At 54.5% G+C, this 21,755-nt stretch overlaps 1 protein-coding gene across 2 annotated transcripts in view; it reads left to right on the forward strand.

The window, feature by feature from the left end:
* Positions 1–21,755, forward strand: part of RYR1 (ryanodine receptor 1) — a 148,656-nt gene that overhangs the window by 119,423 nt on the left and 7,478 nt on the right. The window contains exons 87-97 of one of the 2 annotated variants that reach the window (XM_054540360.2): positions 1,820–2,161; positions 5,699–6,505; positions 7,644–7,714; positions 8,519–8,663; positions 11,345–11,431; positions 12,750–13,001; positions 14,743–14,873; positions 17,503–17,545; positions 19,511–19,641; positions 19,737–19,797; positions 21,597–21,743. In XM_054540360.2, coding sequence (XP_054396335.2) covers positions 1,820–2,161; positions 5,699–6,505; positions 7,644–7,714; positions 8,519–8,663; positions 11,345–11,431; positions 12,750–13,001; positions 14,743–14,873; positions 17,503–17,545; positions 19,511–19,641; positions 19,737–19,797; positions 21,597–21,743 — 2,217 coding nt within the window. Of the gene's footprint in view, positions 1–1,819; positions 2,162–5,698; positions 6,506–7,643; positions 7,715–8,518; positions 8,664–11,344; positions 11,432–12,749; positions 13,002–14,742; positions 14,874–17,502; positions 17,546–19,510; positions 19,642–19,736; positions 19,798–21,596; positions 21,744–21,755 lie in introns of those variants that run through there. The other variant, XM_063720078.1, reaches the window with a different exon arrangement.

Genomic DNA, 21,755 nt, shown 5'->3' on the forward strand with positions numbered 1-21,755 from the left:
GGTCTCGCTCTTATTGCCCACGCTAGGTGCAATGGCACAATCTTGGCTCACTGCAACATCCGCCTCCCAGGTTCAAGCCATTCTCCTGCCTCAGCCTCCCAAGTAGCTGGGATTACAGGCACACACCACCATGCCTAATTAATTTTTGTATTTTTAGTAGAGACGGGGTTTCACCATGTTGTCCAGGCTGGTCTCGAACTCCTGACCTCAGGTAATCCACCCACCTCGGCCTCCCAAAGTCCTGGGATTAAAGGCATGAGCCACCACGCCTGGCCAGAGGTGGATTTTTGAGACACCTCATGATAGAGGGGGAGGCAGGCAGACGAGGTGAGGGCAGAAGGTGAGGGGTTCCGGTGTGATTATGTCTCCATGCTCTGTGGTTTCTAGAGCCCTTCATGATTTGCAAAGCATGTTACTCATTTAGAAAGCATTTTGCAAAGTTCTGGGGTTTTTACAAAGCACTTTTGAGAGCCAGAAAATTTTGCTTCTGTTCATACCCCAGAGCAACATTTCTCACACTGCATATTGCTACCCATCTGTAGGTAATGAAATTAATTTAGCAATGCATAACTCGTGACCAGCATCTTTAGAAATAAAATAGAACACTGCAGAGTGTGCTACACAGCAAAGGTCAGAATTGTGTCATGAAACCTTTTTTTTTTTTTTTGAGTCACATTGTAAAATGTATTCTTATGGTGAGTGAGTGTGGTCAAGAACATTTTATGCTGCTCTAGAGAACCTCTTGCAAAAATGCATGGGCAATCAGCACAAGAATGTTCAAGAAAAGTGTTGTCTGTAAAAAAAATCTGTGGGTGAACTTGGTGATTTATGCTTGTAATCCCAACACTTTGGGAGGTGGAGGAGGGCAAATCACCTGAGTTCAGGAGTTTGGGACAAGCCTGGGTAACATGGCAAAACCCTGTCTACAAAAAAATACAAAAATTCACCAGGCGCAGTGGCATGCACCTGTAGTCCTAGCTACTCAGGAGGCTGAAGCACGAGACTCATTTGACCCTGGGAGGTGGAGGCTGCAATGAGCTGAGATCGCGCCACTGCACCACTCCAGCCTGAGTGAAAGAGTGAGACCCTGTCTCAGAAAAATAAATAAATAAACAAATCTGGAAGCAACCTACATTTCCATTAGCAGGATAACAGATAAAGAGTGTTATGGCTGGGCACGGTGGCTCACACCTGTCACCCCTGCACTTTGGGAGGTCGAGGTGGGTGGATCACCTGAGGACAGGAGTTTGAGACCAGCCTGGCCAACATGATGAAACCCTATCTCACTAAAAATACAAAAAATTAGCCAGGTGTGGTGGCGGGCACCTGTAATCCCAGCTACTCAGGAGGCTGAGGCAGGAGAATCACTTGACCCTGGGAGATGGAGGTTGCAGTGAGCTGAGATCATGCCACTGCACTCCAGCCTGGGCAACAAGAGAGAAACTCCATCTCAAAAAAAAAAAAAAGAAAGAAAAAGAAAAAAAAGCAAGTTTCAGCTGAGGTGTGGGAGGATCCCTTGAGCCCAGGAGTTTGAGACCAGCCTTGGCAATATAGGGACACCTTAACTCTACAAAAAAAATTAAAATTAGCCAGGTGCAGCGGTGTATGCCTGTAGTCCCAGCTGCTCTGGAGGCTGGGTACTTGAGCCCAGGGGTGGGGATAGGGATTATAGGGGATGTGTTGAGGCTGTGGTGAGCTGTGATTGCGCCACTGCACTCCAGCCTGGGCAACACAGCAAGACCTTGTCTTTAAAAAAAAAAAGAGAGAGAGAGAATTGAGGCTCTCCAGGTCACCCCACTGACCTCCCTGCCTGTCCCAGGCCATGGACAGCCAGAAGCAGTTCAGCGGTCCAGAAATCCAGTTCCTGCTTTCGTGCTCCGAAGCGGATGAGAACGAAATGATCAACTGCGAGGAGTTCGCCAACCGCTTCCAGGAGCCAGCACGCGACATCGGCTTCAACGTGGCGGTGCTGCTGACCAACCTGTCGGAGCATGTGCCGCATGACCCTCGCCTGCACAACTTCCTGGAGCTGGCCGAGAGCATCCTTGAGTACTTCCGCCCCTACCTGGGCCGCATCGAGATCATGGGCGCCTCGCGCCGCATCGAGCGCATCTACTTCGAGATCTCAGAGACCAACCGCGCCCAGTGGGAGATGCCCCAGGTCAGGGGGCCCGCACGTGTGCAAGCTCGCCTCCTGGGGCTTTGGGCATGCGGGTGGTCACTTCCTGCACCCTCTGACCCCACAGGGGGCTGTGCGTGCCTCGCATATCTGCCCTGCTCCGGCAAGCCCACGCCCACCCTTTTGTACACATTTTGTCCGGCTGCGCCCTTGCGCATCCCTGGCCCGCCCCTGGCCACTTCTTGCAGAACTGGCCCGCACAAGGATGCACACCCCTTGGGCAGGAAGCAAGGTCAGTGTGTCCTGACTGTGGCTGCTCACACGCCATGCTTTCCCCTTACACGCACACCCTGGGAGCTCTGGCAGGCCCTTATAGCCCTGATGCAGCCCTACCCACACTCTCACCTCCTCGAACCCGCATGGCGACACACCACTTGCTCACCTTCCCAGCAGCCCCCGGTGTGCCGTCTCTTGGTCCTGGCCCGCTCATGCTCACTCTTGTACACGCTCGCCTTGGGGGCTCTGGGGTGCCCTGGCATGCTGACCCACCCTTCACCAGTCATCACGTGTGCCCCCAGATGCCTTCTGAAGTCCTAGCACATGATGTGTACCCCAACTTATTCTGGGCCCACACGTGGGTGCACACCTCTTGCACACATACCCTGAGGATGCCAATGAGCCCTCCCAGAACCCTGGCATGCTTCATTTGTTCACTGCCCACTTGCCCTCACTGTAGCCCTGGCACAACCATGCTCACCCACGCACACTTGGGCCACGGTCTCAGGCTCACCCACAAAAGCCCTCAGACCTACTCTCTAATCTGACATGCCCTATCTCAGCTCCTCCTATGCCCAGCCCACAAATGCTTGAATGCCCCTCACGCACTTACTTGCCCCAAGGGTACACTCACGTGGTCCTGGCGTGTCCCCAGCACAGCTGGCACACCTGGCTGACATATGGTTCCCCTCCCCATTCCCTCACACTCCCCATACGGCCCTGACACACCCTCACCTCATTCTCTTGCACACACACTTGCTTGTTGCTCCTCAGATGCCGCCAGGTACTTCCACACCCCTCCTTGTCTCACACTCATAGCCCAGGAGGCTTGCGCACCCGTCACCTCCTTCACGACTGGGCCCTTCATGTCTCCTCAGGGGACACCAGCTCATGCACGCGGGCTCATGTCCCACATGGAGCCCTGTCCTCATGTTCTGGGAGCCAGTACACAAACTCTTGGCTCCCCTTCCCACATTCATGCCTGCCTCACACACACTGCATAACTGCAGGCCCCTCTCACACTCATACTCCTCCTGTTCCCCCATAGAGTCCCAGGCCCTTGCACACCTGCCCCATGTGCCCACGTTCACCGTGCACACTGAGCCTCGTGGTTGCACATTTCTGTCATCCTCCCATGCCGCCACACCCTCCTTACTCCTGATCCCTCCCTGGCCCCCCGGTGTCTCCTCACATACTCCGCAGGAATCCTTGAGATCTTGCACACTCATCTATGCCCCTCGGGGCCCCACTGCATACATACCCCCATCTGGCACACAAGTGGTTGCAGCATCCTGGCACCCAGGATGTCCGCACATCCCTGCCTCTGCAGGAAGCTGCTGTTCACCACGGCCCTTCCCACTCACTCTTTGCACGTGCTGGGGGAGTCTGCCCTCCCTTCTTCCTCTGACCCTGCGTGATCCCCATACAAACACCCTTTCCCTTAGTGCTATTCCTCCAAACACCTGCTTCCTTCTGCTCACTCCTTCCCATTCCACTTTCCCCTGCTTCTCAGGCATCCACGTATGCCCATGTGGCCACAGAGCACCTGTGGGGCAGTATAATAATAGAGAACACTACGGTGTTGTTGTTGTTGTTGTTTGAGATGGAGTTTCGCTCTTGTTGCCCAGGCTGGAGTGCAATGGCATGATCTCAGCTCACTCAACCTCCACCTCCCGGGTTCAAGCGGTTTTCCTGGCTCAGCCTCCTGAGTAGCTGAGATTACAGCCATGTGCAACCACGCCCACCTAATTTTTATATTTTCAGTAGAGGTGGGGTTTTGCCATGTTGGCAAGGCTGGTCTTGAACTCCTGACCTCAGGTGATCTGCCCGCCTCGGCCTCCCAAAGTGTTGGGATTACAGGTGTGAGCCACCGTGGCCTGCCCACTATACAGCATTTATCAGGCACCAGGCGCTGTTCTAATCATGCAGCATCTATTAACTCATTTAACGCTCACACCAACCCTATAATGTAGGTCCTATTATGCCCATTTTACAGAGGGAAAAACGGAGGTCCAGAGAGTTAATTCAAAATCACCCAGCTACTCAGTGGCAGAATCAGGATTTGAACCCAGGCAGGCTGGCTGCAGAGCCTTTGCCTTTAAGCACTATGCTCCTCCTCTCAGGAAGCTAAACACATCCATTCTGGAGCCAGCTCTCTGGGGGTTCGAATCCTATATGTGCCACCTTGTCTGTGTCACCTGGGCATGTAACTTTCTGGGCCTCCCTGTCCTCATCTGTAAAATGGGAAGAAAACCCGCTAGCCCTAGGCTTGTTTGTGAGGATTAAATGAGTTTTATGAAAACTGCTTGTATGGGGCCTGGCCTTATTGAAGCATTTACAGGAGTACTCGCAATGAGTGCTCTCTATAATGCTCTCTCTGTAGGTTTGCTATTGATAATCAAAACAACAACATGGCCAGGCGCTGTGGCTCCTGCCTGTAATCCCAGCACTTTGGGAGGCCAAGGCCAGAGGATTGCTTGAGGCCAGGAGTTCAACACCAGCCTGACCAACACAGCCAGACCCTGTCTCTGCAAAAAAAATTTTTTTAGAAATTAGCAGGCCAGTCATGGTGGCTCATGCCTGTAATCCCAGCACTTTGGGAGGCTGAGGCGGGCAGATCACTTGAGGCCAGGAGTTCGAGACCAGCCTGGCCAACATGGCAAAACCCTGTCTCTACTGAAAATTCAAAAACTCAGCCCAGCATGGTGGCGGGCGCCTGTAATCCCAGCTACTCAGGAGGCTGAGGCATGGGGATCAGGTGAACCCTGGGGGTGAAGGTTGCAGTGAGCCGAGACAGCGTCACTTCATTCCAGCCTGGGAGACAGAGCTAGATCCTATCTTTTTGTTTTGTTTTGTTTTGTTTTGTTTTGAGACAGACTTTCACTCTGTTGCCCAGGCTGGAGTGCAGTGGCATGATCACAGCTCATGGCAACCTCCACCTCCAGGGTTCAAGTAATTCTCCTACCTCAGCCTCCCGAGTAACTGGGATTACAGGGGTGCGCCACCACGCCGGCTAATTTTTGCATTTTTAGTACAGACGGGGGTTTCACCATGTCGCCCAGGCTGGTCTCGATCTCCTGACCTCAAGTGATCTGCCCGCCTCGGTTTCCCAAAGTGCTATGATTACAGGCGGAGCCACCGCGCCCGGCCTGACCCTGTCTCAAAAACAAAACAAAATACCAACAATGCATTTAGAACAGCGCCTGCCACTGTGGTGACCCCCTGTAGCTGCCACTGCGCTGTCGCTGCTGTCCGAGCCCCCGCTGACGGCGCCCCTATCCTGTCTGCCGCCCCGCGCTTCAGGTGAAGGAGTCCAAGCGCCAGTTCATCTTCGACGTGGTGAACGAGGGCGGCGAGGCTGAGAAGATGGAGCTCTTCGTGAGTTTCTGCGAGGACACCATCTTCGAGATGCAGATAGCCGCGCAGATCTCGGAGCCCGAGGGCGAGCCGGAGACCGACGAGGACGAGGGCGCGGCGGAGGCGGGCGCGGAGGGCGTGGAGGAGGGCGCGGCGGGGCCCGAGGGCACGGCGGCCACGGCGGCAGCGGGGGCGACGGCGCGGGTGGTGGCGGCCGCAGGCCGGGCCCTGCGCGGCCTCAGCTACCGCAGCCTCCGGCGGCGCGTGCGGCGGCTGCGCCGGCTCACGGCCCGCGAGGCGGCCACCGCGGTGGCGGCGCTGCTCTGGGCAGCAGTGACGCGCGCTGGGGCCGCTGGCGCGGGGGCGGCGGCGGGCGCGGTGGGCCTGCTCTGGGGCTCGCTGTTTGGCGGCGGCCTGGTGGAGGGCGCCAAGAAAGTGACGGTGACCGAGCTCCTGGCGGGCATGCCCGACCCCACCAGCGACGAGGTGCACGGCGAGCAGCCGGCCGGACCGGGCGGAGACGCAGACGGCGAGGGTGCCAGCGAGGGCGCTGGAGACGCCGCGGAGGGCGCTGGAGACGAGGAGGAGGCGGTGCACGAGGCCGGGCCGGGCGGCGCCGACGGGGCGGTGGCCGTGACCGATGGGGGCCCCTTCCGGCCTGAAGGGGCTGGCGGTCTCGGGGACATGGGGGACACGACGCCTGCGGAACCGCCCACACCCGAGGGCTCTCCCATCCTCAAGAGGAAGTTGGGGGTGAGAGAGCAGGCGGGGGCTTTGGGGTTTTGGAAAGATGGGGGATTGGAGGGAGGAAGAGAGCCCGGCTGGGTGGAGACACACACACAGAGGAGAGAACTGGCCAGGGGGATAGGCACACGCAGGGCGCACGCACCCACGGAGGACGCACCCATGGAGGACGCACACGGGGACAGCGGGCGCTGGGCAAGAGAGATGCTCAGAGTCAGAGGGATACACAGACCCACAGAGAAAGAGACTCAGAGATAGAGACCTGGAGAAAGGGCCGGGGAGAGAGAGTGCGGGGCCAGGCAGAGTGCAGGGCCCTGGAGAGGTAGAGAAAATGATACCTGGAGAGCCAGAGAGAGTAAGAAACCCAGAGACCAAATTAGAGGGCAAGAAAGACCAAAACTAAGCCGGGCGCGGTGGCTTACAGTGATCCCAGCACTTCGGGAGGCCGAGGCGGGCCGTTCACCTGAGGTCAGGAGTTTGAGACCATCCTGGCCACCGTGGTGGAACCCCGTCTCTACTAAAAATACAAAAATTAGCCGGGCATGGTGGTGTGCGCCTGTAATCCCAGCTACTCAGGAGGCTGAGGCAGGAGAATCGCTTGAACCCGGGAGGCGGTGGTTTCAGTGAGCCAAGATGGTGCCACTGCACTCCAGCCTAGGTGACAGAGTGAGACTCCGTCTCAAAAAAAAAAAAAAAAAAAAAAAAAAATAGGAAAGGAAAAGAAAGCCTAAGACTAAAAAAAGTCCCGAGACAGGGTCAGGGCCACTAGGAAAAGACCCTCAGAGATACTCGTTGTGGGAATGAAGTACACCATGGAGGAAGGAACCCCAAACATCCTCAGGCCCCTGGTGCTGGGAATGCCATGGGAAAGCGGAGGTCAAGATGGTGGGAAGCCCTGGGGACAAGCAGAGCTGTACTTGGAGTCAGCCCAACCCTGTGCAGTGCTTTGGGCAAAGGGCTTCACCTCGATGAGCCTCAGTTTCCCCTCTGTAAAATGGGAATCATAATCTGCCTCTTTCTGGTGGGGGGAACTGTAAAACTTAGATTACCCAGGGGAAATAAGAGAGAAGGGATGAGAGGAGCAGGTAGGCAGCCCTGAGAAACGCTTAGGGTGGGGACTCAGCCCTGATGCTTGCCCTGCCCCTAGGTGGATGGAGTGGAGGAGGAGCTCCCGCCAGAGCCAGAGCCTGAACCAGAGCTGGAGCCGGAGAAAGCCGAGTGAGTGGCCTTGGGGCTGAAGGGCCTAGCGCCTATCACTGCCTCCCTCCTAGACTAGGAGCCTCCAGAGGTCAGGCCCCGAGGCTGTCCTGGCCACCCTGTGTCCTCAGCATCACCCAGCCCAGACTCAGGCACGGAGGAGGGGCTCTGAGTAAAAGAATCAAGAAATAAATGCTCCAACCTGGGCAACATAAAAAAAAAATTTTAAATTAGCCAAGCACGGTGGTGTGTGGGGAGGCTGAGGTGGGAGGATCACTTGACCCCCGGAGGTGGAGGCTGCAGTGAGCCCTGATCGCAGCATTGCCCTCCAGCCTGGGTGACAGAGCAAGACCCTGTCTCGAAAAAAAAAAAAAATATGGAGAGATAGAAAAATGAAAACTCCCATCTAACCGCCAGGCCTTCGCATGTGCCTTCCCTCTGCCTGGAACACAGGCCCCCATGCCTACTCTGAGTCTTTCTTATCCTTTGCAATTCTCCAGGACACCTGACCCCCTCCTAAGTTGAGGAGGTGTCTCCTCCAGATTCCCACAACCCCCTGAGCTTCCTGCATCCCAGCCCCGACCACTCTGGGCTGTCACTGCCTAGTGTCACTGTCACTGCCTGGTGTCACTGTCACTGCCTTTCTCCCACATTGGACTGGAGCCTCATAAGGGCAAGTCCTGATTATCTCATCATCCCGTGTACCCAGTACCATCCAAACCTGGGCCAGGCACAGGGCGGGCCCTTGGTGAATGGTTTTGAATGAATGAACTCATGCATTGCCCGCCTAGGCACCTCCTGACCTCTCTCTGTCCTGTCCTGCAGTGCCGAGAATGGGGAGAAGGAAGAAGTTCCCGAACCCCCACCAGAGCCCCCCAAGAAGCAAGCACCTCCCTCACCCCCTCCAAAGAAGGAGGAAGCTGGGGGCGAATTCTGGGGAGAACTGGAGGTGCAGAGGGTGAAGTTCCTGGTGAGGATCCAGCCAGGTCACCTGAACCTTCTTCTCCCCGGGAGCCCCACCTCTGGTGCCCACCTCTCCTGCTCACCCTGTTCTTGAGTTCACCTGTTCAAGCTCATCTCCAAGAAGAACCCTAGCTGGGGAGAGGGCAGAGACATCCCCAGACCTGGGGACAGGGTAGCATTTTCAGATGGCCCTCACTTGGTTCCTTGTCCCTTCCCTGCTCACAATCCTTATTCCAACCTCCATACCTCTGTTCATCGGGGCCACCCACCCACACTTCCACCTCCATCCTCTATCCAGAGCTACATTCAGTGAGGCCACCGCTCTGGCCTTCCCACCGTGGCCTGTTCTTGGCTGTCAGCCCTTAGAGTCTCAGTCCCTCCACCACTCCCAGTGCTGCTGTGGAGGTCTGAGCTCTCCCAGTTCCTGGGGAAGCACTTATCTATCCAGGCCAGGAAGAAGGGTGGGTGTTAGGAGGCAGGTCCCAGGGTTCCCTCCATCCTGTCTCCTCTCCAGGCATGGCCTGATAGGAGGGGATGAGGGAGGCTGGGCACGGTGGCTCACACCTGTAATCCCAGCACCTTGGGAGGCTGAGGCAGGCGGATCGCCTGAGGTCAGGAGTTCAAGACCAGCCTGGCCAACATGGTGAAACCCCATCTCTACTAAAAATACAAAAAAAAAAAAAAAAAATTAGCTGGGCATAGTGGTGCATGCCTGCAATTCCAGCTACTCAGGAGGCTGAGGCATGAGAATCGCTTGAACCCAAGAGGCAGAAGTTTCAGTGAGCTGAGATCGTGCCACTGCACTCCAGCCTGGGCGACAGAGCGAGACTCTGCCTCAAAAAAAGTGGCGGGGGGCGGGGGGCGGGGGGTCAGTGAGGGAATCATGTAGAATGAAGATGGTTCCGTCAGAATTTGTGGGAAGAATGAGGGATGGAGGGAAAGGTGGCGAGAAAGAGGGAGAGATGGAAGATGTTCCTGGCCATGCAAGGGGGCTCATGCCTGTAATTCCAGTACTTTGTAAGTCCAAGGTAGGAGGATCACTTGAACCCAGGAGTTTGAGACAAGCCAGGGCAACATAGGGAGATCCCTGTCTCTACAAAAGAATTTTTTTTTTTGAGGCAGAGTCTCGCTCTGTTGGCCAGGCTGGAGTGCAGTGGCACAATCTCGGCTCACTGCAAGCTCTGACTCCCGGGTTCATGCCATTCTCCCGCCTTAGCCTCCCAAGTAGCTGAGACTACAGGTGCCTGCCACCACACCTGGCTAATTTTTTGTATTTTTAGTAGAGATGGGGTTTCACTGTGTTAGCCAGGATGGTCTCGATCTCCTGACCTTGTGATCCACCCGCCTTGGCCTCCCAAAGTGCTGGGATTACAGGTGTGAGCCACCGCACCTGGCCGAAGTTTTTTTAATCTTTTTTTTTTTAATTACTGCTCCTTGCAGAGCAGGGCTACCCTATAGGCAGTGCACCCAGAGTAGCCAAAAATGTTTTTTTAATTAGCTGGGTGAGGTGACACATGCCTGTAGTCCCAGCTATTCAGGAGGCTGAGGCGGGAGGATCACTTAAGCACAGGAGGTTGAGGCCACAGTGAGCTATGGTTGCGTCACTTCACTTCAACCTGGGTGAGAGTAAGACCTTGACTCAAAAAAAAAAAAAAAAAAAAAATTCTCTTTCACCTTCTGTAAAGCAGGCAGGGTGACAGGCGGGGTGACCTCACTCAGGAAGCAGCATAGCAAAGTGGCTTGGAGCTTGGACTCTGGAGGCTGACTGCCTGGGTTCAAATCCCAGCTCTGCCACTCATTGGTTATGTTACCTTGAGCAAGACACCACTTCCCTGAGCCTCAGTTTCCTCGTCTGTAAAGTGCGCATAACAGTAGTACCCACTTCATAGGGGTGTACTGAGAATTAAACAAGTTCATGCAAATAAAGCTCTTAGCCCAAATGTTGGTATAAGCAAGCACTCAATAAATAGGAGGTTGAGGCCAGGCGAGGTGGCTCACACCTATAATCCCAGCACTTTGGGAGGCCGAGGTGGGTGGATCACCTGAGGTCAGGAGTTTGAGACCAGCCTGACCAACATGGTGAGACCCCATCTCTACTGAAAATACAAAAACTAACTGAGTGTGGTGGTGCACACCTGTAATCCCAGCTACTTAGGAGGCAGAGTCATGAGAATTTGAACCCGGTAGGCGGAGGTTGCAGTGAGCCGAGATGGCGCCACTGCATTCCAGCCTTGTCTCAAAAATAAATAAATAGGCTGGGCGTGGTGGCTCAAGCCTGTAATCCCAGCACTTAGGGAGGCCGAGGAGGGCGGATTACGAGGTCAGGAGTTTGAGACCAGCCTGGCCAATATGGTGAAACCCTGTCTCTACTAAAAATACACAAATTAGCTGGGTGTGGTGGCGCGCGCCTGTAGTCCCAGCTACTCGGGAGGCTGCAGCAGAGGAATTGCTTGAACCCGGGCGGCAGAGGTTGCAGTGAGCCAAGATCGCACCACTGCACTCCGGCCTGGACGACAGGCAAGACTCCATCTCAAAAATAATAATAATAATAATAATTAATAAATAAATAGGAGGTTGTAGGAAAGATACTGAGAGCCCAGGTACTGATTGCGGGTAAATGTTGGGATGAATTCTCCAGGGAAGAGGCTGATCTGTGAGTGCTTTCTCTCTTTTTCTCTTCTCTCTCAGAACTACCTGTCCCGGAATTTTTACACCCTGCGGTTCCTTGCCCTCTTCTTGGCATTTGCCATCAACTTCATCTTGCTGTTTTATAAGGTGCTGGTCCTGAAGGGCTGGGAGGGTCAGGCCCTTATCCATGGTGTGGGATGGGAGGCTCAGCCCCTATCAGAATTTCAGGGTTCCTCCACAGAAGGAACAAGGTATTGGGCTCAGGGTCCTTAGGAGGGTTCAGGCTGGACACCTGGATCCTGGGACCCTCCTCCATGGGGGTGAGTAGGCGATACCTGGATCCATCTGGGATAGAAGCCTGAGTGTCTGTGGGAGTTACAGCAGGAGCAGGAGCTGAGTTCTCTGCTCAGCTAGGCCACATGCCAGTCCTGTGCACCTGGGTGCAGGCCCTCAGCTCTCAGCAACACCCATTGATTCCGTTAAGCATCTTTGCTTTCACATAAGCTAAACAGAAGTTTGCAGGGAGGAAGAAATGGGCCGCTCATAGAATGGAAGGAATGGGCTAAGAACCAGGCCTCCTGAAGGACAAAGGGACCCTTGGGGTCTTGCCAGGGGTCTAGATAACAGGACAGTAAGGTAGACTAGAGAGATCGAAGCATGGCTTCTGTGGGACCCAGTCCTGTTCCACTGCCCACTGGCACATGACGTTAGGCAAGGTGCTTACCATCCCTGTGCCTCAACTCCCTGATCTGTAAAATGGAATACCTCTTAGAGCTGTGGGGATTGAAAGAGGATAAGGCACCAGGCACAGTGGCTCACACCTATAATCCCAGCACTTTGGGAGGCCGAGGTAGGTGGATCACCTGAAGTCCAGAATTCAAGACCAGCCTGGCCACATGGTGAAACCCCGTCTCTACTAAAGATACAAAAAAAGTTAGCCAGGCATGGTGGCGGGCACCTGTAATCCAAGCTATGCAGGAGGCTGAGGCAGTAGAATCCCTTGAACCCGGGAGGCAAAGGTTGCAGTGAGCCGAGATTGCACCACTGCACTCCAGCCTAGGTGACAAGAGTGAAACTCCGTCCACCCCACCAAAAAAAAGAGGATGAGTATGTGTAAGGCACTTAGAGCAACAGTACCTGGTGTATAAAAAGCACTGTGTAAATGTTTAGCTGCTAATAATTTTCGTGTTAGTGTTAATATTAGTAGGCAGTTTCTTTAGGGCTCCACTATCAAGATGAACCAACTCTGTCTTCAGTTCTGTGCCACTCAGTTCAATAGGCCAATTCCCAGGTCAGAGTCTGATTTGCTAGCTAGAGCCCTAGGCCCACCCCTTGATCTTGATTGACAGCCACACCAAGACTGTATCTGGTATGGTCCCAGTCCAATCTCGGGAATGGAGGCTCAATTTTGTGAGTGGGCTCTGCATGTGACAGACACACAGATGGATCTCTGTCCCCATTTCAGGTCTCAGACTCTCCACCAGGGGAGGACGACATGGAAGGCTCAGCTGCTGGGGATGTGTCAGGTGCAGGCTCTGGTGGCGGCTCTGGCTGGGGCTTGGGGGCCGGAGAGGAGGCAGAGGGCGATGAGGATGAGAACATGGTGTACTACTTCCTGGAGGAGAGCACAGGCTACATGGAGCCCGCCCTGCGGTGTCTGAGCCTCCTGCATACACTGGTGGCCTTTCTCTGCATCATTGGCTATAACTGTCTCAAGGTGGGCCCATGGCCATGGTTCTGGGGCAAGGGCTTATTGGCTGGGTGGGGGTGGGGGCAGTGCAGGAGCACTGGCTGGGGCTGGAGGCCCTTAAAGTGGTTGGGACAGAGGGGGCCTGGGGTTGGGGTGAGTGCTGGGGAACTGGGTACAGGATTGGGGTCTCCGGCAAGGATGACAGGGGTCTCCAGCAAGGACGACATTCAAATTGGGAACAGACACAGCTTATAGCTGAGGAACCAGGTTCTGGACCACTGTCTTGATACTTTGCTACTGAACTAGAGTTCTCTGGGCTTAAAACTTTCACACATGCCATTCCCTCTGCCTGCAATACTTTGCACCGCTTCCACCTCCTTGCACCTGCCTCTGTTTTATTCATCCTTCAGTTCTGAGTTCAGACCTCCCTCCCTTGGGAAGCCCCAGGTGGCATCAGGCACCACTCCTGGGCTCCCACAGCTCCCCTGTTCTCACATCCTGGCCTGATCCCTCCGCCTGTGCCCCACCCCCATTGCAGCCCTGACCCCTCTATGCCCCTACACCGCAGCCCTGACACACCTGCCTGTGCCCCCCAATTCCAGCCCTGACACACTTGCCTGTGCCTCTCCACTGCCAGCCCTGACACACCTGCCTGTGCCTCTCCACTGCCAGCCCTGACACACCTGCCTGTGCCTCTCCACTGCCAGCCCTGACACACCTGCCTGTGCCTCTCCACTGCCAGCCCTGACACACCTGCCTGTGCCTCTCCACTGCCAGCCCTGACACACCTGCCTGTGCCTCTCCACTGCCAGCCCTGACACACCTGCCTGTGCCTCTCCACTGCCAGCCCTGACCCCTCTATCTATGCCACCCATCCCGGCCCTGACCCCTCTATCTATGCCACCCATCCCGGCCCTGACCCCTCTATCTATGCACCACATTCCAGCCCTGACCCCTCTATCTATGCCACCCATCCCGGCCCTGACCCCTCTATCTATGCCACCCATCCCGGCCCTGATCCCTCTATCTATGCACCCATCCCGGCCCTGACCCCTCTATCTATGCCACCCATCCCGGCCCTGACCCCTCTATCTATGCCACCCATCCCGGCCCTGACCCCTCTATCTATGCACCCATCCCGGCCCTGACCCCTCTATCTATGCACCACATTCCAGCCCTGACCCCTCTATCTATGCCACCCATCCCGGCCCTGACCCCTCTATCTATGCCACCCATCCCGGCCCTGACCCCTCTATCTATGCACCCATCCCGGCCCTGACCCCTCTATCTATGCACCACATTCCAGCCCTGACCCCTCTATCTATGCCACCCATCCCGGCCCTGACCCCTCTATCTATGCCACCCATCCCGGCCCTGACCCCTCTATCTATGCACCCATCCCGGCCCTGACCCCTCTATCTATGCACCACATTCCAGCCCTGACCCCTCTATCTATGCCACCCATCCCGGCCCTGACCCCTCTATCTATGCCACCCATCCCGGCCCTGACCCCTCTATCTATGTACCACATTCCAGCCCTGACCCCCCTGCCTGTGCCTCCCCGATCCCTGCCCTGACCCCTCTGCCCGTGTCCCCCACATCCCAGCCCTGAGCCCTCTGCCTGGGCCTCATTTCTACCCTTATCACTGGGAAAGCACTTCTGATGTGGGGTCACACACAGACTCCAGCAAGACGTCATGGCTTCTGCTGAGACTATGGTCCAGCCAAGGTGCCTGACGCCCACCCTTGGCCTCCTCCCACTATCCAGGTGCCCCTGGTAATCTTTAAGCGGGAGAAGGAGCTGGCCCGGAAGCTGGAGTTTGACGGCCTGTACATCACGGAGCAACCTGAGGACGATGACGTGAAGGGGCAGTGGGACCGACTGGTGCTCAACACGCCGTAAGGACCCAGACCCACCTCAGGGTGGCAGCAGGAGGGGACCTAGGTTTCCACCCAGTCCAGGCCTAGACCCCAAAAAACTAGGGTTTTGGGCCGGGCACGGTGGCTCACACCTGTAATCCCAGCACTTTGGGAGGCTAAGGCGGGCAGATCATGAGGTCAGGAGTTTGAGACCAGCCTGGACAACATGGTGAAATCCCGTCTCTACTAAAAGTACAAAAATTAGCTGGGCGTGGTGGCGGGCGCCTGTAATCCCAGCTACCGGGAAGGCTGAATCAGAAGAATCGCTTGAACCTGGGAGGTGGAGGATGCAGTGAGCCAAGATCGCACCATTGCACTCCAGCTGGGCAACACGAGCGAAATTGCATCCCCCTTCCCCCCAGCAAAAAAAAAAAAAAAACCTAGGGTTTCAGTGCCTGCAGGCCCTGCCTCATTCTCCCCAAGTCTTACTCTTCGTTTCCATAAAAGAGGCGCATTTCCCGTGCATTACAGCTTCGTGTGGGTGAGGTTGGCACACGGAGATTCCTAGACTTGAGGCCTGGAGGTTCCTGTTCAGTGACTCTGGGGTGTGATCCCAGGAACCCATGTTTTAAACCCTGTCTCCAGGTGTGATTCTTACTCAGGTGCAATGAGTGCAAAATAAAAAAACATGGCCGGGCGCGGTGGCTCACGCCTGTAATCCCAACACTTGGGAGGCCAAGGTGGCAGATCACTTGAGGTCACGAGTTCAAGACCAGCCTGGCCAACATGGTGAAACCCCATCTCTACTAAAAACACAAAAATTAGTCTCTACTAAAAATACAAAAATGAAGCATGGTGGTGGGCGCCTGTGGTCCTAGCTACTCCGGAGGCTGAGGCATGAGAATCACTTAAACCTAGGAGGTGGAGGTTGCAGTGAACCGAGATTGTGCCTCTGCACTCCAGCCTGGGCAACAGAGTGAGACTCCATCTGGAAAAAAAAAAAGGAAAAGAAAGAGAAAGGAGAAAAAAAAAAAAGAAAAGAAATCATTAGGGGCCCTAGGGGCCGCACTCAGTGGCTCATGCCTGTAATCTCAGCACTTTGGGAGGCTGAGGCTGAAGGATCCGTTGTGCCCAGGAGTTCAAGACCAGCCTGGACAACATAGAGAGACCTCTATCTTTAGAAAAAAAAAAAACTAAAAAGTTAGCCAGACATGCTAGCCTGGCTAGCGCATGCCTGTAGTCTTAGCTGTTTGGGAGGCTGAGGCTGGAGGATGGCGTGAGCCCAGGAGTTCTAGGCTGCAGTGAGCTATGATTATGCCACTGTCCTTCAGCCTGAGTGACAGAGCAAGACCCTATGTCTGGGCGCCAAAAAAAAAGCCAATAGGAATTGGAAGTGTAATGAATCGAAGCACTTCAAATAATTGCAAATCCATGAATTCATAATCAATCATCACTCCACCCTCTCAAAAAACAAAACTCGTGGCGGGGCACAGTGGCTCACACCTGTAATCAATCCCAGCACTCTGGGAGGCCGAGGCAGGCGGATCACGAGGTCAGGAGATCCAGACCATCCTGGCTAACACGGTGAAACCCCGTCTCTACTAAAAATACAAAAAAATTAGCCAGGTGCGGTGGCGGGTGCCTGTAGTCCCAGCTACTCAGGAGGTTGAGGCAGGAGAATGGCGTGAACCCAGGAGGCGGAGCTTGCAGTGAGTGGAGATTGCACCACTGCACTACAGCCTGGGCGACAGAGCGACACTCCATCTCAAAAAAAAAAAAAAAAACTCATTGGCCATATTTGAGGATGTTAGGGCATCAATTTCCAGTGTCACTTGGAAAACTGGTAAATAAAGGGCCAGAATCATGAAATTAAATGAAATCAACCAGTATGAGGAAGCAGGCAGTTCCACTGGAGTTGGTGCCGAGTCAGGCTGCTGGTTTGGACTTCTCCCCACCCGTCACCACGCCAGAGCCTTTTTATCAGAGTGCCGTTCTGAGGTCTTTTTTGCACATCTGGCTCTGAATGCAAATTCTCTGCCTCATCTGGGGTCTAGCAAGGATGGCACTGGGGTCCCCACTGTTCAAGGTTCCTACAAGAAAAGCAGTAGAGCCAGGCGCAGGTGGCTCACGCCTGTAATCCCAGCACTTTGGGAGGCCAAGGCGGGAGGGGGGGATCACCTGAGGTCAGAAGTTCGACACCAGCCTGGCCAACATGGCAAAACCCTGTCTCTACTAAAAATACAAAAATTAGCCGGGCGTTGGTGGTGGGCACCTGTAATCCCAGCACTTTGGGAGGCCAAGGTGGGTGGGGGCATCACCTGAGGTCAGAAGGTCGAGACCAGCCTGGCCAACATGTCAAAACCCTGTCTCTACTAAAAATACAAAAATTAGCCAGGTGTGGTGGTGGGCGCCTGTAATCCCAGCTACTCGGGAGGCTGAGGCAGGAGAATTGCTTGAACCTGGGAGGCAAAGTTTGCAGAGAGCCGATATTACACCACTGCACTCCAGCCTGGGCGACAGAGTGAGACTCCATCTCAAAAAAAAAAAAAAAAAGAAAAAGAAAAACAGTGCAGTGGAGTTTCAGCCCACCCCTGTGTGGCTGACAGCTCTGATCCCTCTGGCCCTAACATCTCACACTCACGCTTTCTCTCTCTCTCTCTCTCTGCAGGTCTTTCCCCAGCAACTACTGGGACAAGTTTGTCAAGCGCAAGGTGAGAGGACATGGATGCACTGGGTCCTGGATTGGGTCCCTGCCTGCCACCAGGCCATCACAGGCCTGCCAAGCACTTGCTTGGTGTGTGACCTTGGGCAAGAGGTTTTTCTGCCTCTCTGAGTAGCACCTCAGTTTCCCCATGGGGAGATGGGCATAGTAAGCTTGCTTCCCTTTCTTGAATGGGCACATGGAAAGAGCAGAGCATCAAGGCTGGGCGTGGTGGCTCACGCCTGTGATCCCAGGACTTTGGGAGGCTGAGATGGACGGAACACTTGAGCTCAGGAGTTTCACAGCAGCCTGGGCAACATGGCAAAATGCTGTCTCTACCAAAAATACAAAAAATTAGTGTGGTGCCGCATGCCTGTAGTCCCAGATACTCAGGAGGCTGAGGTGGGAGGATTGCTTAACCTGGGAGGCAGAGGTTGCAGTGAGCCAAGATTGTGCCACGGCACTACAGCCTGGGTAAGAGAGTGAGACCTCATCTCAAAAAATATAATAATAACAAAAAGTAAAAAAATAAAAAAGCATAGCATAGTGCCTGGAACAAAGTGAATACTCAAGAAATACTGTTGAGGCCAGGCGCGGTGGCGCACGCCTGTAATCCCAGCACTTTGGGAGGCCGAGGTGGGCAGATCACTCGAGGTCAGGAGTTTGAGACCAGCCTGGACAACATGGCAAAACCGCATCTCTACTAAAAACACAAAAATTAGCTGGGCACCTGTAATCTCAGCTACTTGAGAGGCTGAGGCAGGAGAATCACTTGAACCCGGGTGGCAAAGTCTGCAGTGAGCCGATATCGCGCCATTGCACTCCAGCCTGGGTGACAAAGCGAGACTCCATCTCAAAAAAATAGAGAAATACTAGTTGAAAGAGAGGAAGTTAGCAATATGTCATAAGCACACACACTCTGGAACCAGACTGCCTGCTTTTCTTTTGTTTTTTTCTTTGAGACGGAGTCTCATTCTGTTACCCAGGCTGGAGTGCAGTGGCACAATCTCAGCTCACTGCAACCTCTGCCTCCCAGGTTCAAGCGATTCTCCTGCCTCAGCCTCCCGAGTAGCTGGGATTACAGGCACCCACCACCACGCCCGGCTAATTTTTGTATTTTTAGTAGAGACGGGGTTTCGCCATGTGGGCCAGGCTGATCTCAAACTCCTGACCACAGGTGATCCACCCGCCTCAGCCTCCCAGAGTGCTGGGATTACAGGCACGAGCCACCGCGCCCAGCCGATTGCCTACTTTTCTACTTCTGGCTTATTGACCTTCTGTACCTCATACTCAAAGTGGGGTAATAATACGGACAACCCTACAGGGTTATATACTACATGAGCAGTATCTGGCATATAGGAGAACACTAGATATGTTGGCTGTTACTATAATTTGTTCACTCATATTTACAGAGCGCCTAGTATGTGCCAGGAACAGTTTTAGAAACCTGGGATCCCGTGTTAAACAAAACAGTGATTCTGACGTTCAAGTTGGAAAGATAGATGATGAACACAAGTACAGTATGTCAGTGGTGATAAATGCTGTAGAAAAAAACAAAGTGGGCTGGGCGCGGTGGCTCACGCCTGTAATCCCAGCACTTTGGGAGGCCAAGGCGGGCAGATCACTTGAGGTTAGGAGTTTGAGACCAGCCTGACCAACAGGGAGAAACCGTGTCCCTACTAAAAATACAAAATTAGCTGGGCGTGGTGGTGCATGCCTGTAATCCCAGCTACTCAGGTGGCTGAGGCAGGAGAATCACTTGAACCTGGGAGGCACAAGTTGCAGTGAGCAGAGATGGCGCCACTGTACTCCAGCCTGGGCGACAGAGGGAGACTCTGTCTCAAAAAAAAAAAAAAAAAAAATGCACCTCCCATTTCTCACTCAGAGTTTAGAGTGTCCCCAGAACCCCCTTGCAGACCATGACACACACCTGCACTCCAGCTGTGTCTACACAGCCTGACGCTCTCTTGTGCAGGTCCTGGACAAACATGGGGACATCTACGGGCGGGAGCGGATTGCTGAGCTACTGGGCATGGACCTGGCCACACTAGAGATCACCGCCCACAATGAGCGCAAGCCCAACCCGCCGCCAGGGCTGCTGACCTGGTGAGCCCAGGACACCCCTGCACAGGCCTGGGACATGCAGGCGAGGTGACTGGGGTCTGACACTCAAGCATCTCCCCCCACCCCCGCCCCCACAGGCTCATGTCCATCGATGTCAAGTACCAGATCTGGAAGTTCGGGGTCATCTTCACAGACAACGTGAGCAGGGGCCCGCAGATTGGGGAGGGACTCTGCAGGGGTGGGGCGTTAGGAGGGTTCCCAACATCGGGTGTTCCTGACCAGAGAATGACTCCTGGGACCCTGAGTGGCTGTGACCCTAGGGTATCTTCTTATCCACACAAGGCTCCTTATCCCCCCAGACATCTTATTATTATTATTACTATTATTATTTTTTAAATAGTTGGGATTGGGTGTGGTGGCTCACGCCTGTACTCCCAACACTTTGAGAGGCCAAGGCTGGTGGATCACTGGAGTCCAGAGTTTGAGACCAGCCTGGGCAATATAGTGAGATCCTCTCTCTACAGAAAATTTAAAAATTAGCTGGGGCTGGGTGTGGTGGCTCACACCTGTAGTCCCAGCACTTTGGGAGGCCGAGGCAGGCAGATCACTTGAGGTCAGGAGTTCAAGACAAACCTGGCACTGGGCATGGTGGCAGGTGCCTGTAATCCCAGCTACTCAGGAGGCTGAGGCAGGAGAATGGCTTGAATCCAGGAGGTGGAGGCTGCAGTGAGCCAAGATCACACCACTGCACTCCAGCCTGGGTGACAGAATGAGAATCCATCTCAAAAAAAAACAAAAAAAGAAAACAAAAAATTAGCCAGGCAGCCAGGCACAGTGGCTCAGGCCTGTAATCCCAGCACTTTGGGAGGCGGAGGCAGAGGACTGCTTGAGCTCAGATGTTTAAGACCAGCTTGGGCAACTTTTGTAGAGACAGTGAAACCCTGTGTCTACAAAAAATACAAAAATCAGCCAGGCATGGTGGTGCACACCTGTAGTCCCAGCCACTCAACAAGCTGAGGTGGGAGGATGGCTTGAGCCCAGGAGGCAGAGGTTTCAGTGAGCTAGTGCACCACTGCACTTCAGCGTGGATAACAGAGTGAGACCGTGTCTCTGACAAAAAACAGAGAGTGGCCAGGTGCGGTGGCTCAGGCCTGTAATCCCAGCACTTTAGGTTGGGAGGCTGAGGTGGGTGGATCACTTGAGGCCAGGAGTTTGAGACCAGCCTGGCCATCATGGTGAAACCCCATCTCTACTAAAAGTACAAAAATTAGCTGGGTGTGGTGACCCACGCCTGTGGTCCCAGCTACTTTGGAGGCTAAGGCAGGAGAATCGCTTGAACCCGGGAGGCGGAGGTTGCAGTGAGCTGAGATTGCACCACTGCACTCCAGCCTGGGCAACAGACTAAGACTCCATCTCAAAAAAAAAAAAAAAAAAAAAAAAATTAGCTGGGTGTGGTTACCTACACCTGTGGTCTCAGCTACTTAGGAGGCTAAGCGAGGCTAAGGCAGGCTTAGCCTCTTTTGCTTGAACCTGGGAGGCGGAGGTTGCAGTGAGCTGAGATTGCGCCATAGCACTCCAGCCTGGGTGACAAGTGTGAAACTCCATCTCAAAAAAAAAAAAAAAAGACAGAGGAAGAGATGATGGAGTCTCGCTATGTTGCCCAGACTGGTCTTGAACTCCTGACCTCAAGTGATGCTCCTACCTCAGCCCCCCAAAGCGCTGGGATTACAGGCATGAGCCACCACACCCGGCCCAGAGCATCCTTTGGCTCTCTCAGTGTGCCCTTAGATTCCCAGATTATTTCCTTCTGGAGGGGGCTCTCATCTCCCCGCAGGATGCCTTCTCACCCAGAATGCCCCAGTCCTCCATGTACTCCCCAAACAGAGCTGGCACCCGACCCCCAGGGCACAGCTGACTCTCTCGAGTGGCCCCTACCCTCCAGAGTGCTCCTCGTGTGTCCCTGCCTTCCCCCTGACCCCGGCCCTGTGTGCCCACAGTCCTTCCTGTACCTGGGCTGGTATATGGTGATGTCCCTCTTGGGACACTACAACAACTTCTTCTTTGCTGCCCATCTCCTGGACATCGCCATGGGGGTCAAGACGCTGCGCACCATCCTCTCCTCCGTCACCCACAATGGGAAACAGGTGTGGGGAGGA

The sequence above is a fragment of the Pongo abelii genome, chromosome 20 (assembly GCF_028885655.2).
Source record: "Pongo abelii isolate AG06213 chromosome 20, NHGRI_mPonAbe1-v2.0_pri, whole genome shotgun sequence".
Classification (NCBI taxonomy): domain Eukaryota; kingdom Metazoa; phylum Chordata; class Mammalia; order Primates; family Hominidae; genus Pongo; species Pongo abelii.